Source organism: Myotis davidii, unplaced genomic scaffold (genome assembly GCF_000327345.1).
Source record: "Myotis davidii unplaced genomic scaffold, ASM32734v1 scaffold827, whole genome shotgun sequence".
Lineage (NCBI taxonomy): Eukaryota > Metazoa > Chordata > Mammalia > Chiroptera > Vespertilionidae > Myotis > Myotis davidii.
In genome coordinates this window covers 762,328-779,645 of record NW_006297815.1, presented here as the reverse complement: position 1 = coordinate 779,645, position 17,318 = coordinate 762,328, and the positions used below count along the sequence as shown (strand labels likewise).

At 51.3% G+C, this 17,318-nt stretch overlaps 1 protein-coding gene across 1 annotated transcript in view; it reads left to right on the top strand.

The window, feature by feature from the left end:
- EYA2 (EYA transcriptional coactivator and phosphatase 2) overlaps positions 1–17,318 on the top strand; it is a 145,613-nt gene that overhangs the window by 122,426 nt on the left and 5,869 nt on the right. Inside the window, exons 10-14 of the mRNA XM_006773526.2 lie at positions 6,322–6,380; positions 9,094–9,254; positions 12,982–13,096; positions 13,308–13,429; positions 15,737–15,837. Coding sequence (XP_006773589.1) covers positions 6,322–6,380; positions 9,094–9,254; positions 12,982–13,096; positions 13,308–13,429; positions 15,737–15,837 — 558 coding nt within the window. The remainder of the gene's footprint in view (positions 1–6,321; positions 6,381–9,093; positions 9,255–12,981; positions 13,097–13,307; positions 13,430–15,736; positions 15,838–17,318) is intronic.

Here is a 17,318-nt window from a genome sequence, read left to right as displayed (position 1 = left end):
ATTCCGGGGTGGCCAGGCCGGCGACAGGCTGGAGGGGGAGGTTTCCACAGGCGCCGAGCCTTGGGAAGGACTCTGGAGGGACGCGGAGTGGCTGGGGTCTGGGCGGCGTGATTTACCGTTCTGCAGGAGCTATCAGGGCGGGTAATATTTCACCGTGTCAGCGCTGCGCTGCGCTCCAAGGCGTCCTGCCCAACTGGCCATTAATGCAGTGCGGCCCTCGGCCTCTTTAATGCTCTTAAGATAAGTTAAACATTTAGACAACACAAGAAAGATGGCCCGGTTCCCCTCCAGGGAGCAGGCCCCTCTCGGGCTAGCCGAGCAGCAGCATTAAGCAATCGCACTTAAAAATATACTTGCCTCGAAGGAGGGATGGCCAGAGAGCCCATCTGGGCCCTGACAAGGGTCATTTTTCTCGAGCAAATTTGTCAGCGATTTCCTTTCTGCAGTTGTGTCTCCAGGCAGCCAAGGACAAAAAGTAATGAGATCGGACCACAGGAGGGCAGGCTGGGGAGACCCTGGCTGTCACCAGCTTAATCAGAAAAGGGTTTGTTTGATAAATATTCATCACTGAACTTACTGTTCAGAAATGAGCAACAATGAGCACACTGCGTATCCAAACCTGCGGGATGCAGATAAAGGATGGTCCAGACAGACATGTCCAGCCTTAAATTACATTTATTAGAAAAACAGGAAAACGAATAAGAACTGGTCATTGAAAAAGACGGTGAAGGTCGTGAAGCCTTTGGCAAGCATGAACAGGAAATAAAAGAGGGAAGAAAAGGAAGGGATGGGTGATAAGCAACATTCAGAATGAAAGGCTGGACATCACTACAGATTCAGGGGAGATTCTTATTTTAAAATTATGAGAATACCATGTACAGTATTATAACCAATGAGTTTGAAAACCTAGATGAAGGGGACACTTTTCAGGAAGATATAAATTACCAAAATTAACTCAAGAGGGAATTTAAAAATAAATTAAACCAGTGATCATGAGGAATTTGAAATGGTAGTTAAGGATGTAATCTAAAAAAAGGCACCAGCTAGTTTTAAACATGAGTCCAGCCGACACTGGCGGAAAGGATAAATCTCGTCTTGCACAAACTACAGAGCAAAGAAAAAAATTGAATCCTCTCCCACGCATTTTACGAGACCAGTGTCGCCCTGAGCCTAAATCTTTAGGACTTTGAGCACATGACATATACGCAGTCCCTGCAACCCCTCAGATAGCTCCTCTGGTGCCCTGTGACTGAACATGATTCCACTTGGAGCCTGTCTGCGCTTCCGTCTCAGACCTCTGGTGAAAAGTGGTCTGGACCCTAACTGGGACCAGCTAGTAGGCCTGCCACACGCCTCGTAACACACCTGAAGTGGGTACATTCACCCTGTTTCATAAATTTTACATGTTTATTTATTTATTCTAGAGGGCCGGGGTGGGGGGGGGCGGGGAAACATCGATTTGTTGTTGCACCTATTTCTGCATCCATTGGTTGATTCTTGTAGGTGCCCTGACTAGGGATAGAACCTGCAACCTTGGCATATCAGGACGATGCTCTAACCAACTGAGCTCCACTCCCAGGGCCCCATGTTTCATAGTTTTTTTAAAAAGCAAAACTGGAGGCCTTACTCAGTGGCTAGAGAGGGCTCAGAAGCCATGACACTCCTGTAGCAACAAGCACACCCACCGCCCAGATCTTGGTTTCTAATACCATTTTCCAGTAAAAGGAACCAGGGATCCTTAAAAAAAAAAAAAAAAGGCTAATTCTAAGGCTGGGGCAGGGAAGACACCCCATAAGCATGGCGTGGGAAAATAAACTTCTCTTCCATACAGAAAAACTCCAGATAATTCGTTTAGATCCTCCACCCTTAACGGAGGAGTCACTTTGCATAATGACTTCCCTCCAAAGAGTGTAATGTGGAACGGTGGGGGGAATTACTTCACAGTGGGGAGACCTGACCAACACTCCTGAGCCAGGTGAGCAAGGTCAACATCAACAGCGAGAAGTCGTGTGTGTAGCATGAACCCTGATATGCTGTGATGAGAATGGCATTTCACCTCCGTGATCTTCCTTCCCGAAACTCATAACCCCAGCCCAACCATGAGAAAAAACATCAGACAAGTCCCAGTTGAGAGACAATCTACAAAATTCCTGACTACTACTCCTTTAGATTGTCCTCAAAACCAAGGAAAAAGTCTGAGAAACTATCGCCTCTCAGAGGAACTTCGAGACAAGATGACAAGATGTAATGGGGTTCCCTAGCTGGGATCCTAGAAGAGGAAAAAGGACATTAGTGGGAAAACAATGGGTAAAGAAATGGCATTAGTTAATAATGATATAGTGATACTTATTTCTTAGTTGTGACTATGACTATCCGATATTAACAATGAGGGTAACTGGGCTTGGATAGCTGGGACCTCTCTATAGTATATTCACAACTTTTCTGTAAATCTAAAACTATTTAACATTAAGAGTTTGCTTAAAACAACAACTGAAGATTCAAAGGTATTAAGCAAGTGGCCCGAGATGACACACCTAGAAAACGCAGGGCAGGGATTGGAGCCCAGGGAGGGCATTTGAACGCCAAGGGCACCACACGTCTAGGTCATGGGGACCTGAGCGTGTCTACCCCTCCCCCTGTCTGCCTGGCTCCCTGAGGTGCAGGAGTGCAGAGCATGCACGGAGAGTGAGCTGCTTTGCTTCTCAATGGCCGCGTCGGCAGGATGGCTATCCGTGAGCCTCTCTCGGTGGTGACCTTGATTTAATTTGACCAGGACGGTACCAGGCTCAGAGTTTGGGCGTATGGAATGCAAAAAAGTGATAACAGCAGTGCTTTTTCTAAGCGCATACGTGGCATTTTCCGTGGGAGAGGCACTTCCCAAAGTGCTTTACCTGTATGGCTCACTGAACCCTTACGACACCCTCTGCGGTAGGTCCTGTTCCAAGGCTGTTACGTTCTCCAGCCGGCTTTTCTCACACTATAGGGTGTCCTGGAAATAATTCCATGTGCTAACGTGAAAACCCACCTCGTCCTTCTGAACTGCTGGGTGGGGCTCCGCTGAATGGACGGACCACATTTCATTAGCTGTGACCCACTCGCGGAACTTCGGTGTTTTCCAGTTTCTCACTGGGGTGACTGGCATCCGTGCACAGGCTCTTGGCGGGTGTCTCTCTGAGTCAGAAAGCGCGAATTCTTGGGGGCCAGGACTGCACGGTGCCTCACCCGTGTCCCCCGGGTCCCTGCCTCTGTCTTCGCCAGCTGGTTCCGCTCAGACCCCCCAGGATTCTCACACTTTGACCCAGGGAAGCCATTAGCAGGGTTGAGAGGCATAGGACCCCCTTCCCCAAGAGCTCGGCACCGTCCTTACGTCCTCGCCCTGTCCCCCTCCCCCACTGCAGGTAACTCAATCCAGGTCAGCTGGCGGAGTATGAGGTAGTGTCTCGCTGAGCGTCATGGTATTTTACCAAGTCCGAAATGTGATCGCTACTGTTGTCACACTCTAGCGCCCCCAACAATCCCCTTGCAAATGAGAAATAAAGAGCAGGGAGCCCTGCCCAGGGGGCCGGAGCCTGTGACCCCCAGAGCAGCGTTTGAGCCTGAGCAAAGGACTGGAGGGCAATAGGGAGGTGTTTTTCCAATTTCAGGCAAAGCAAAGGGCTGGGGGGCAATCCGCTATTCATTTCATTTTCTCTGTGCTCTGTCAAGTCTGCGTTGGCTTTTAAATACAGTTTTCATTACTATGCCAGGAGCACTGGTCCTAAGACCCTTCCATCACTGTCCGATGGCTGTGATCAGAGGTTTCAAACTCGGATGCCCTCAGAGGCCAAGTGACCAGGCGACGTAAAATGAAGAAAACTCAGGAGACACTGGGGAACTGACGTCCCAGCCATCGACTGTCAGGATATAGGAACGCAAGCCCTACGTTGCCGGGGCTTGTAAATTCTCAAAGTAGCTGAAAGTCTGAGGCAGAGCCAGAGACACGGAGACTCCCTGGGTTTACACCCTGGTTATGGTTTCCAGAAACAAATGTTAAGTGCACTGTGGCTAAATAAGCTCTGTCTCCCGGCCAGCTTGTAAGCTCTTCCCTAATTGAATTTACTAGCATAACTGATAAGTTGTCAGCTTAGTTGTTTTATCCCTCAATATCCCAATAGAATTTCCTGTGATGATGGAAATACATGCACCATCTCCTATGGTAGCCACCAGCTCCATTTGGCTATTGGGCACTTGAAATCGGAATAAGGGTGAAAAAATAAAAGAAAGAAACATTGAATTGAGGAACTGAATTATGAAGTTTATTTCATTTTAGTTAATTTAAATATAACTATAGATAACCACATGCAGCTAATTGCTACAATATTAACATGACAGTGAGATTTTTTTAACTTTGGGGTGCACCATAGAACTCAGCTACTTTGGGGAGGGACTACTAAATTATACCTGAGACCACCAAACATGAATGGAAAGAAAGGAAATATGAAATAATGAGCAGAAGAGGTTTTAGCTGTAGGCCAGTTATCTGCTTGCTCCAGAGGGGTCCCTCGCTGTCCCCCGTTTTTCCAGCACTCCCCAAAGAGTTTCACAACTGGGACCGCCATTTACTGTCCACAGTGTTCTTTGCAATAATAAGAACTCACATTTATGTACCACCTACTGCGCGCCAGGCATCCCACTTTTCCTCCCGTCAACCCTGTGACAAAGGTCCCATCGTTACCTCCATGTACCAGCCCGACCTCTGGTTGCTCGAGGTCACACAGCTGGGTCATGGTTGGGTCCGGGACCCAAACCCAGGCGGTAAGATTCTGGAGCCTGAGCTCTGAACGGCTGGCACAGCAGGCTCACAGGTTTTGCCGCATCAGCATATCCAGATGCGCTCTCCGATGGAGGTGGAGTTGGCAGGATTGGCGTGTATTGCCTGTAGCTTCTGTGGGGTGCGTAGCATCGCTCTTAACTCCTGGTTGCAAAGTGACAGAAACCCAACCCCTCTAGCTTAAACTGAAAAGGTATCAGTTTCCTGTGGCTGCTGTAACAAATTACCGCACACTTAGTGGCTTAAAACAACACGAGTGTATTCTCTTTCAGTTCTGGAAGCCAGAAGGCCAGCGTGGGTCTCGCTGGGCTGCAGGTGTCGCGGGGTGGTTTCTCCTGGAGCTCTGCGGGGAAGTCTGTCCTTGGCCTCTTCGGCTTCTTCTTGTATTTCTTGGCTTCTGGCCTCTTCCTCCATCTTCAAAGGGCACCACTCCAATCCCCTTATCCTCTCTGTCATCAGATATCCCTCTGCCTCGTATTTACAGGACCTTCTGATTACATTTGGGGCCACCCGGAGAATCCCGATAATCTCCCCACCTCAAATCCTTAACTTAGTCACATCTGCCAAGTCCCTTTTGCCATATCAGTTTTCAGGGATCAGAACGTGGACATCTTTGGGGGGCCCTTTATTCAGCCGACCATGGTCCAGGGGGCCTGGTTTCAGTTATGGCTGGATCCAGGAGACCAAACCATGTGAGCCCTCCCTCCAGCTCCCAGAGAGCACCTCTTTTCCAGAAGCCCCAGCCAGAGACCCAGGGCTCATTCCCATTGGTCCAGCTTAGACCACATGCTCTCCCCGAAGCAATCACTTTGACCAGAGGGATGCCAGGTCCCTTTGATTGGTTGAACCTGGGTTATGTGCCCACCTTCATCATTCCCCGCCCTGTGGTCTTAACCCACATTTGATAAGGTGTTTCCCCAAGGGAACTGAGAGACTAACGGGGGTCGCAAGCAGCATGTCCTCGGAGTCTACTGAATGGCAAGCCCTGGGAATAGTGCCTGGCCTATAGCAGGTGCTCAATAGGCAATGACCACAGATCATGGGACGTAGAGGGGACTTGGGAAGGGGGTACATCCAGAAGCTAGTGCTAGAAGAATACACGGTTTACTAAGTAGGTGAGGGTAGGAGAGAATTCCAAGCAGAGGAAACACCTGGAACAAAGCGAAGGTTTCCGCCATATGTCCTGGTGTACCTGGGGGTGGTCCCACTGTGGGCCTGTCCTCCCAGTGTAATATTAAGAGCAGCCCCTTTTACTTGCAAAACTATCTTGGTTTGCATGATAAATTATATCCTTATAGCCCATTGTTTATAAGGAAACCAAAGGTAAAAGAGGAATGATACTTTGCCCAAGGTCATCGACCTTGAGGGGCAAAGCTCAGTAGAATTCAGGGCTCTACTCCCAGTCCAGTGCTCATCCCACCCCTCCTTTATGAAACCAGTTCTTAAAGGTGGCATCTAACTAACCAGTCACATTTCTCCCTCTTTTCCTCTTCTTGCCAAATTCTCCGTAGGATTGTGACCAGATCCACGTTGATGATGTCTCATCCGATGACAATGGCCAAGATTTAAGGTAGGAATGGGTGGAGGGGAGTCCACTATGCCCCTTTGGATTGGTCATCGCACTGGCCTTTCACTAGGAAGTGGAGAGGCGTCCGAGGGGAGGCGGGTGGCGTGGGCTGGTTATCAGAACAAGACACGCCTGCTTCAGCCAGAACTGGGACTTGTGTTTCTCTGCGCCCAGAAATCACACCTGCACCCTGCAGCCTCCTCCATATCCCCTCAAGTCACTGAGGCCGAGATTTTCACAAATTCTCTGTGAGCCTACTTATGTTTCTCTCTCTGTTTCCTGTTTACTAAAGTAATACATGCATATTTAAAAAAATTCAGCTGTGGCCAGTGTGGCTCAGTTGGTTGAGCATTGTCCCATGCACCTAGAGATCTGGTTCCAGGTCTAGGCACATGCCAGTAGTGGGTGTGCAGTAGGCAGCCTATCAGTGGTTCTCTTCGGTTGACCTCTCTCTCTCCCTCCCTCCCTCTCCCCCTCTCCCCCTCTCTCCCTCAGTCCTTCACCAGTGAAAGCCAAATAGTCTCCCCAAACCAATCACATAAAACACCCTACTCCTACTTAGCACACACACCTCCAGGTTCCATGCCAATCTCCTCCAACCAGAGCTAAATAAATACCTTTCTTTTTTTTTTTTTTTAATTCAACCACTCCTGACCTTGCCTCCCAGAATCACCACCATTAAGAGTTTGGTATAGCCGAAGCCGGTTTGGCTCAGTGGATAGAGCGTCGGCCTGCGGACCGAGGGGTCCCGGGTTCGATTCCGGTCAGGGGCATGTACCTGGGTTGCGGGCACATCCCCAATGGGAGATGTGCTGGAGGCAGCTGATCGATGTCTCTCTCTCGTCGATGTTTCTAGCTCTCTATCTCTCTCCCTTCCTCTCTGTGAAAAATCAATAAAATATCAAAAAAATTTCTATATGTGACACAGCAGCAGAGTTAAGTTAGGGTTTTTCAAAATGCTGACAAGTCGAGCTCAAAAGGTTCGCCATCACTGTCCTAGCCAGTTTGGCTCAGTGGATAGAGCTTCGGCCTGCAGACCTAAGAGTCCTGGTTCAATTCCTGGTCAGGGCACATTCCTGGGTTGTGGGCTTGATCCCCAGTAAGGGGCGTGCAGGAGTCAGCCAATCAATGATTTTCATCATTGATGTTTCTATCTCTCTCCCTCTCCCTTTCTCTCTGAAATCAATAAAAAAACACTTTTTTAAAAAAAGAGTTTGGTATATATTCTTCTAAAGTTGTATTGCATTCTTTAGCATACATATATTATCCTATATAATAAAAGCCCAGTGACTGAATGGCAGAATGACCAGAACAACGGGTCAACCAGTCGCTATGATGTGCACTGACCACAGTGGGAGTGCCGCTCGGCTGACCGGGATGAGCAGCGCTCCCACAGCAGGAGCAGCCGCTCAGCGGGCGGGTCCACAGCCACTCGGCTGACTGGGATGAGCGGCACTCCCACAGCTGGCCGATCCCCACAGGCCACGCCCCCCCACCAGTGCACAAATCCTGTGCACCAGGCCTCTAGTCCTATATAATAAAAGGCTAATCCTATATAATAAAAGGCTAATATGCAAATCGACCGAACGGCAGAATGACCAGTTGCTATGATGTGCACTGACCACCAGAGAGCAGACGCTCAACACCAGAGCTGCCCCGTGGTGGTCAGTGCGCTCCCACAGGGGGAGCACCATTCAGCCAGAAGCCAGGAGAGCGCAGCAGCAGTGGCCAGAGCCTCTTCTGCCTCCACGGCAGCACTAAGGATTTCTGACTGCCAGCTTAGGCCCGCTCCTCAGGGTTCCGTTTTTTTAAGTTTCCCCTGTAGCTGGCTTGGAATTTAGAGCAGTGCTCCTCTGAACCTTGTCTCCTGTTGCGCTGTCTGGTTCCTCACGACCCAAGGGGGTTTTCGCCCGCGGCATTAAAGCGAGCGCGCTACTCCGTGGTTTACCCCCAAAGCTTCTGGTGGGGAAGGAACGCAGTGCTCCCTGAAGAGCTGGGGTTCCCACGCTCACGCTGTGGCTGCGTGGGTGGGAACCGCCCCGTTGTCCCCCTGGCTCCCAGCGGCCACTCTGGTTAATTCTGTGTGCAGCTCTGACTGCGCCCCAGTCTCCGCACGTGAACGCCTTGGCCCAGCAGCAGCATTCAGGGCAGGGGTTCTACCTGCCAAGCACCAGCAATCCACTCTACCTCCGGGAACAAGTAAACAAATTAAAATAGGGAATTTCTGTGGCAGGATACGGAGGTGCTCACAGAAGGGGGGCAGGGGCAGCAGGCTGGCCTGAGAAGGGAGGGGGAGCAGGGCAGATTTGGGGAGCACAGTAGTGGGAACCGGTTTTCTTATGGACTCTTCTGTCAGGATGAACCAAATCCAACCTTTTTTTTTCATCCAGAAATTCTAAAGGGAGAAAGACGGGCTTTCCCTAGTGTGGCCACTGCATACAGGGAAGGGCTAGTCCCCCCAAAAAGAAAATAGACATCTTATTTCCCACCAAAGAAAGGGAAATGGGCGCTGATTAGGCAAGAGCAAAAGGCGCCCCGATCCTATGGGGAAGCTGGTAACACTGTGGTCCTCCTGCTCCCAGATAGATGTGCACGCACACGGCACCTCACACACTCGGGGGCCTGTGGCCCCTGAGCCCCACCCACGGTTCCAAGGGCCCCCCTTCCCACATTAACACTGTCTCTTCTCCCTCTCCCGCCCCCTCTCCCTCCCCAGCACGTACAACTTCTCAGCCGATGGCTTCCACAGCTCCGCCCCAGGAGCCAACCTGTGCCTGGGCTCCGGCGTCCACGGCGGCGTGGACTGGATGAGGAAGCTGGCCTTCCGCTACCGGCGGGTCAAGGAGATGTACAACACCTACAAGAACAACGTGGGCGGTGAGTGGGCCAGAAGAGGGCCGTCCACGGTGGTCACCGGCCTGTCGGTGCTCGGGCCACACCCCCCACCGAGGGAGATGCACCGAGGATGGCCACCATCACTCACGTCGCCCGCTCTGTGCCAGGCACTGCTCTGAGAGGATTGCACACATCCCCTCGCTCAGTGCCATCCTCATGCTGCCCCTGGGAGGGGGCACTAGTGTGTCATCACCATCACTGTGAGGGGAGGAAGCTGAGGAGTAGAGGAAGCCTCTTGCCCAAGGTTACAGAACCCACCCCACGCCTCACTCACAGCCACTGCTTCTCAAAATGTGGTTCCCGGGCAGCAGCGTGGGCATCGCCTGGAGGTGCTAGAAACGCAGGCCTCTGGGCCCGCACAGACCTGGGAGCCGGAAGCTCTGGGTGGGCCCGGCCATCGGGGTGTGTCACCTCCTCCAGGTGACTCTGACCCTCGTTCCAGTTTGGGGTTTCAGCCCTCGCTGCTCAGATTGTGGTCAATGGACCAGCCGCCTGAGCGTCACCTGGGTGCTTGTTAGGTGCCAGGACGCCAGGTAATCTGTGGAAACAAAGTCAGAGAAGCCCTGGGAGCCACTGGTTCTCGACCTTGGCTCCTGTTGGCGCCACCGGAGGGATGTCTGATCTGATTTCCTCAGTCTGCCTGCAGCCCGGCATCGGGATGCATAAAATCCCCTGGTGACTCGAATGTACGCAGAGGTGAAGGCTGCCGGCTTCGGAGCAGGAGAGCGGTGCTTCATCGCACTGAAAAGCAGTCGGGGAGGGGCTGGGGGCAGGTAGCTCACAATCCCCAGGCCCTAGATCATCACCCTCTCAGTCAGCGGATCTTAACGAGATGGTATCTTCCGGAGGCATTTGGAGTGTCTTGATTGTCCCAATATCTGGAACTAGCTACTGGCCCATAAAGGGAAAAGCTAATAGCGTCTACCATATACACGTGGCCCCGAAGCTCCGAGGGCTCCCTCCTCCACCCCAGAGGGTCTCAAACCAGATAGAATCCACGTCCAATCCCAGTGCTGACACTTCTATGTCAATCTCTCGGAGCCTCGGTTTCTAAGTCTATGAAATGGGGCTACAAAGAATTCTGCTTCCCTGGGTTAGGGAGAGGTTTGTTGTTACTGCATATAAAAGGCATGTCTCCGTGCCTGGTATACAGCAGGCACTCAATAACAAATGGTAACATTTATCACTAGTTCCTTCCAGTTTTGCTTGGGAGTTTTTCGGGATCTCCTGTGTCTTCCACTTTCCCAGAGGGACTGTCAGCTCTTCAGGACTTCCTGTCTCGCCTGTGGCTGAGCCGAATGCAGTCCTGGGAATAACTAATGTTGGTTGAGCACTTACTCTATGCCAGACTTTGTTTTGAGGGCTTTTCATCTAATAGTTTATTTGCTCTTCACAAGATCCCTATAAGTTAAGTGGTTTTATCATCAATGTTGTGTGAGGGTGGAAACTGAGATCAGAGAGGTTAAGTTACCTGCCCAGCATCACACAGCTGGGGCCAGCGGCTCCACCACCTCACCCACACTCATGGCCCCTCGCACCCATCTATTGACTACAGGAGTGAAGCAGGGAGCTGCGGGGTCAGCCCTGCTCGCTCACCCAGCCCTACAAGGAGAAAGGTGGGAGGAAGGGAGCTTGGGTGGAGAGACAGGGATGGAGTCAGCCAGCGGAGGCCATCTGCTCCCCATCCAGGTTAAGCCCCAGGAAATACCCAGGGTTTCTGTCAGGCTGCTGTGCTTTCCCATAAACGGAGGGGAAATTACCCGACGTGTCAACAGGCCGGGAGCTCACGGCTGGCAGGATGCCAGTGGGCAGCCCCTCCCTCTCTCCCCAGTGCAGCCTCTGTTGCCTCCTCCCCCACCTCCGAGCTGATTCTGCATCACAGAATTAGCCTGCTGAGGCTGCAATGGAGCCTGAGGAATATAGCCTTCTAGCCAGGTACTTAGCTAAAAAAATCATCATTCTTATTACTGAGATCTTCATAGTGTTATTGTATTAATTATTGAAGAGAGAAATGGCTAGTAGAAGGCAGCTAGCCATGTCTGCCACAAATAGCAAACGAAAAGCCCCAAGAACAATAGAACTGGTGCTTTTCAGGAAAAAAAGAAGCCAGTGTGGCTGCCATGAGGGGGCATGTGGTCAGGGAAGGGATGAGAGAGGCCAGTGCCTGGATGGCACAGGGCCTTGTAGGCCACGGGGAGGGTCTTCTGCGTGGAGATGATGATGTCTAAATAGGACAGGCACGAGGCAGCACCTTGTCCCGTTGAATTCACTCTTTCTCCAACACAAACCGATTCCTCGCCAGCCATGCTAGCCCCGGCTGTAGGGCTAGTACTGTGGCATAAACAAGACCGACTTGGTTCCTGCCCTCACAGAGCCAACCATCCAGTGGCTGAGGCAGACACCACACAGTAATCACACAGATACACTTTAAGTTACAGTTGTGAGAAGAAGAGGTACAGTGTGTTGTGAGAACATAAAATAGGAAGAACTGACCAGAATAGGCCTTCCAGAATTAATGACATTTATGATGAGTGTGAAGGATTTAGCAAGGCAAAGGGGCGAGGTCAGATAAGATGAGTGGGCCCAGCCGACGACGTGGCTCAGTTGGTTGAGCATCATCCAGTGCACTGAAAGCTTGTGGGTTCTATCCCCAGTCTCACCTCTCCCTTCCTCCCTCTCTCCCTCTCTAAGCATGTCCTCAGGTGAGGATTAAAGAACGAAAAAGATAAGAAGAGTGGTTCAGCCCTACCCGGTTTGGCTCAGTGGATAGAGTGTCAGCCTGCGGACTGAAGGGTCCCAGGTTCGATTCCAGTCAAGGGCATGTATCCTCAGTAGGGGGTGTGCAGGAGGCAGCTGATAGATGTTTCTCTCTTATCGATGCTTCTAACTCTCTGTCCCTCTCCCTCTCTGTAAGAAATCAATAAAATATTTTTTTTAAAAAGAAGAAGAAGAAGAAGAAGAGTGGCTCAGGGTCAGAAATGAGGTATGGGAGGGTCCTGAGGCAGGAACATGCTTGGTGTTCCAAGGACAATGAGGAGGCCACTCGGCTGGCATGGAAGGACATCAGGGCAGTGGGGCAGGGCCATGGGCTGTTGAGTCTGCACACGATCTAAGGACAGTAATGACTGAGAGATGACAGTCAGATTTCGAAACACTGTATGGGCTCGGGGTCAGCTGCCTGTCTCCATTATTCCTCTCTACTGTGAGCCAGTCACAAAGCCCCACAAAACCTGTTTCTTTAACTGGCTCACGGTTAGCCGCTAACCTAATGTTATATCTCAATGTTAAAAAATAAAAAGTGTCCGCTTCTGGGGTCCATGTAACAATAAAAAGAAATGTCATGTTAAAAGCAGAGGCCCCTGCATACAGTAAGCACTCAATAAATGTTAGTCTTTTATTTATTTATTAACTTTCGTCTCCACTGTAACAGTGCAGGCTCTATAGCTGGGATGCTTTGTTTGCCCCTGTATGTTCTGTGCCTGTCACGATGTTGACCATGCAGAAGGCACTTCTTGAGTTTTTGTTGGACGGATGGATGAATGGGTCAATCAGTCAATCCCAAAATAAGATTAAGATTACTGGACTGCAGTTGGCTTTGGGGGTCATCTGATTTGAAACCTCAAGGTAGCTAGGCTCCCCTTCCCTCGGCCTACCCCCTCCCAGGCCTTTGTAAAATGACAACTACCCCATCTTTCTTTCCCGTGTCCAGGCTTGATAGGCGCTCCCAAAAGAGAGACCTGGCTGCAGCTCAGGGCTGAGCTGGAAGCTCTGACCGACCTCTGGCTGACCCACTCCCTGAAGGCACTGAACCTCATCCATTCCCGGTAAGTGGGAGCCCTGGTTTTCCTTTCTCCCATTTCCACACTCAGGGGAAGAGGACGCTCCAGATTCTCACTGGCACTTTCCAGGCATTTGATAAAGATGAGTTCACCATGGACCCCTTGTGCCGCGGCTGAGCAAGCAGCTGCCCTGACTTCTGAGGGCCTGGCTTTGTGGTCCCTTGGAGTTCTGATCTACAGTCTCCCTTGTCCTCAGGCCCAACTGTGTCAACGTGCTGGTCACCACCACTCAACTAATCCCTGCCCTGGCCAAAGTCCTGCTGTACGGACTGGGCTCTGTGTTTCCAATCGAGAATATCTACAGTGCAACCAAGACAGGTAAGGGGGGCCCAGCCCTCCGGCGACGCGGGCGGGGTTAGCCTACCGCCCCAGGCATGGAAAGTTCAAGGAAGACGGCACTAGTGATGTTCCAGAACCTGTCCAAGGGCATGACTCAGGTCCCCAAAACAACCCTTACCACCCACCAGCTTTAAGCTCTGCTTCTAGGGAAATTGGTTAGGAACAGTTTTCCATAGTTAGGGTAATTGCAAACCTGCTCTAACAAACACCCCAAATAAAAGGCTTCCATCAGCATCAAAGCTGATTTCTCCCTCCCAGGTCCACCGACCAGAGGGCAGTGATCCAGGTTGGTGAGTGACCCTCTCCTGATACTCACCCAGAATCCAGGTTCTTCCCATTTTATTTTCCACCCTCCCTTACGGCTTTATCCTCACGTATGTGGTCAGATCAGGGTCCTGCCACGTCGACATGCCAGTTTATGCAAAGCTGGAAAAGGGGAAGGTGCAATGCCCATCCAATATTTTAAAGCCAACATTCAGAAGGAGTACAAGTTACTTCTGCTCACTGTAGTCCCATGGCTACAACTAGTTGCAAGGGAGGCTGGGAAATGTAGTCCATAGCTAAGTGACTGTGAGCACAGGTAGTACTCACGGAATCTCGTTACTGAGGAAAGCCATTCCCTCCACAGCATGGTACATAAGGGGATTTTCATTTAGGTGATACAAGCATCAAATTACCTTGAATTTAAGCTTGAACCACATAGAGAGAAAAGCGTTTTCGGTTCTCTTTTCAGGAGAGAGTCTCCATTTAGTGCTCACCTGCTTTAACACCTCTCCAACGCTTGGTAATCTCCCTTACTAACAAAGAGAGCAAGCCTTAGGCTCAAAGCTTTTATGAGATAAGAGAATTTAGTAACTAAAAATTAACAGTATCAAGGCAAGTAATACTGGTTTGCTTGGGTTTGTTTTTTATGTGTGGGGGAACTGGGGTTTTTTATTCTTATATCACACAAAAAAACTAAATACAATATAAATAATTCAAAAATAAACCTTTGGGGGTGGAGGTGGAAGCGGGCATGGAGGGGATAAATGGAGATGGAAAACTAAAATAAATAATCTGGTTAAGATGTTTTTAATTAGAAGTGTTTACCCTTGTGGGGTTTTTTTTCTGGAGATAAAAAACCAATGTGTGGTACTTTAGAAGCATTTCCTTAGAGCAATTTTTGCCTTTACTAAAATTCTAGATGTGAACATCACCTAGAAGTGCCTTTAGATTTTGAAACCATAGGAAGTCAGGCCCCAGATGGCGATGAGAGGTTCTGCCGCGGACCCCTGTGTCAGAGGAATCAAATGCCGTCGGAGAAGTGGCAGAGCGACTCCCGTTTTCCACTTGGCGAGCCTGAAGATCAAAGAACTGCAACAGTCCAAGTTGAGATGATAGGACAGGAATTTGGTCACCAGCTCCCTGTTCTAACCTAAAAACCATATTTTTCAAGTCAGGTTCTGCCCTGATCGTCTGCATAACAAACATCCCGACACTGGGTGGCTTACAGCAACCAGTTTTCATTTCCCACTCCGGGTTGGGGAGTCAGCTATGGTTCTGCCGGGCTTAACGCCAGGCTCCGTCTGCTCCTCATCGTGGAGCCCGCGGCCACCAGGGCCACGCTCCCCCCATGGCAGAAGTGAAGGAAGCCAAGGCAGACCCCCACACCCATTTCTCACGGCAGGTCCCTAACACACCACTGGTCCAACAAGTCACATGGCCTCACGCTGAGGCTGAGCAGGCCTGACGTAGGGGAAGCCTTAGCAGAGAGCCTGGTATATAGTGAAGTCAGAGAGTGGCAGTCCCTCGTTATTAGTGCTGTTTTGTTGTTGTTATGGTTACCAAACTTGCTGACACAATCTTAGGATGAACTAAGATGTGAATCCATCGTGTCTGGACTTATGCTGCTGCCCAGACACTGGGAAGAAGGTGACTAGGGGAGGCGGTCATCACAGGTGGGCCTGGGGAGCCTGGGCAAATCGCCCCACCCCTCGAGCCTCGTGACCACATCTGGAAAAGGGGTCCGTCACTCCTACCCAGACAGCTGCATAGGCTCCGGAGCGGCTGCAAACCCCTGTACTGCCTCTTCTGCTGCGTCCCCCTGGGCAGGCCACTGAACCTCTCTGCGCCTCTGGTTGTCATCGGTCACATGGGGATGACAGCATTGTGAGCCTCGGTTGCTGGAGGGTGAGATGATGAACGCTTGGCCCTCAGGAGGACGGTGCACCCAGCAAAGGCTCAGCCGGCGCCTCACTCACCGCGCTCTGTGCCTCACCAGCTTCTCTCCTCCCTCTCCTTCTTCAGGGAAGGAGAGCTGCTTCGAGAGGATAATGCAGAGGTTCGGCCGGAAAGCCGTCTACATCGTGATTGGTGACGGGGTCGAAGAGGAGCAGGGAGCGAAAAAGGTACTTCTTCCACCTCGCAGCTGCTTTTGCTCCTCTCCTGAGCCCTTTCGTGGTTTTCTGGGCTCTGTGCACACCTGCTGCTGCCTGGGCCCCACTCCCGGCTCTTTGCGGGGCGACCCTTTCCCATTTGCACATCGCAGAAGCATCCTGAGCAATTTCCTCCTGCAAATCCCCCTCCGTGCCTTTGGCCGCCGCCCTGGTAGCCCTGGATTGTTTCTGGGACAACTGCTCCAAGCGGGAGACGCTCTGTCGCGGCAGGCTGGTGGGGGGCTGGTGCACGTGTGTCTTTTATTTAATTCTTACTGATCATATGTTCCAGGAACCCTTCCCAGTTAATAAAGACAGCATTAAGCTAATGAAAAGGAAAGCCCCGCATCTGTGATCTCAGGCCCGAGAGGATAGGGGCAGGGGGCTCTGGTAGCTGCAGCTCTGTTCTTGGAAAAGAAACAGCTGCCAAAGGCCTGGGTCTGGGCCTGTCCACAGCGTCCCAGAGACCTGCACCCTCATCCCAGAGGCCTGGGAAGTGGATTGTTAATGTCACGGAGCTTAACTTGGGGACCTGGTTTCCTCCCTTTCCCGGCAACCAATTCCAAGGAAATGCAGCCACGTTTAGGGTCTCAGAGGATGAGCTGCATAAGGAGAGGGAAGGCCCCTCGGGTGTGGGAGAGGGGCTCCAGAGAGGTGTGCTGGGAACCTGTGCATCCACTGCTCCCTCCCCCTGGAAGGCTCCTTCCCCCCCTTCCCCCCCCCCGCCCCCATCTTTCAGGTCTCAGCCCAGCAGTCCTTCCTGCATGAAGAGTTGTCAGACCACCAGCTCCCCCTCTGCCCTTCCAGCTAGATCAGCCCTGCCTATGACTCCCCCTTCCCCACCCCCCATGGTCCTTAGTCTTTCTTCAGGACATTTTCCTCACTTGTCATGAGAGGATTATCTATGTACTCAGTGGCTTAATGGCAAATCCTCCAGCTACAGTGTAAGCTCCATTAGCTGAGCACCTACTGTGTGCCTAGGTGCCGGCCACTGTTGTTGGGGATTCCGCAGTGAGCAGAACAGGGCTCTCACCCCTCACTCGGCTCACAGGCTGGGACAGTAAGCACCTAAGTGTGATGTGCTGTCAGGTAGTGAGCAGAGCTTTGGGGGAAAACAAAGCAGAGAATGGGAACAGAGGGGACTCTAGGGGTGGGGCAGGTTGCAAGTGTAGTTAGTGGCCAAGGCAGGCCTCCCTGTGAGGTGACATCTGATTAAAGTCGGGAGGAGGAAGAGAAGTGAGCCAAGTGGATATCAGAGGGAGGGCATTCCAAGAGAGGAACCGAGATGTTCAAAGGCCTGCGGGCTGGAGCCCCTGCAGGGAGCCAGCGTGGCCACAGAGGCAGCCAGGCAAGTGGGAAGTGGGGGAGGAGGAGGGAGGGGAGCCCTTGGGAGGACCTCAGCTTTCACTCTGAGCACTTGCTTTAAGAGGAAGTGCTTTCACTTTTATTTTTAT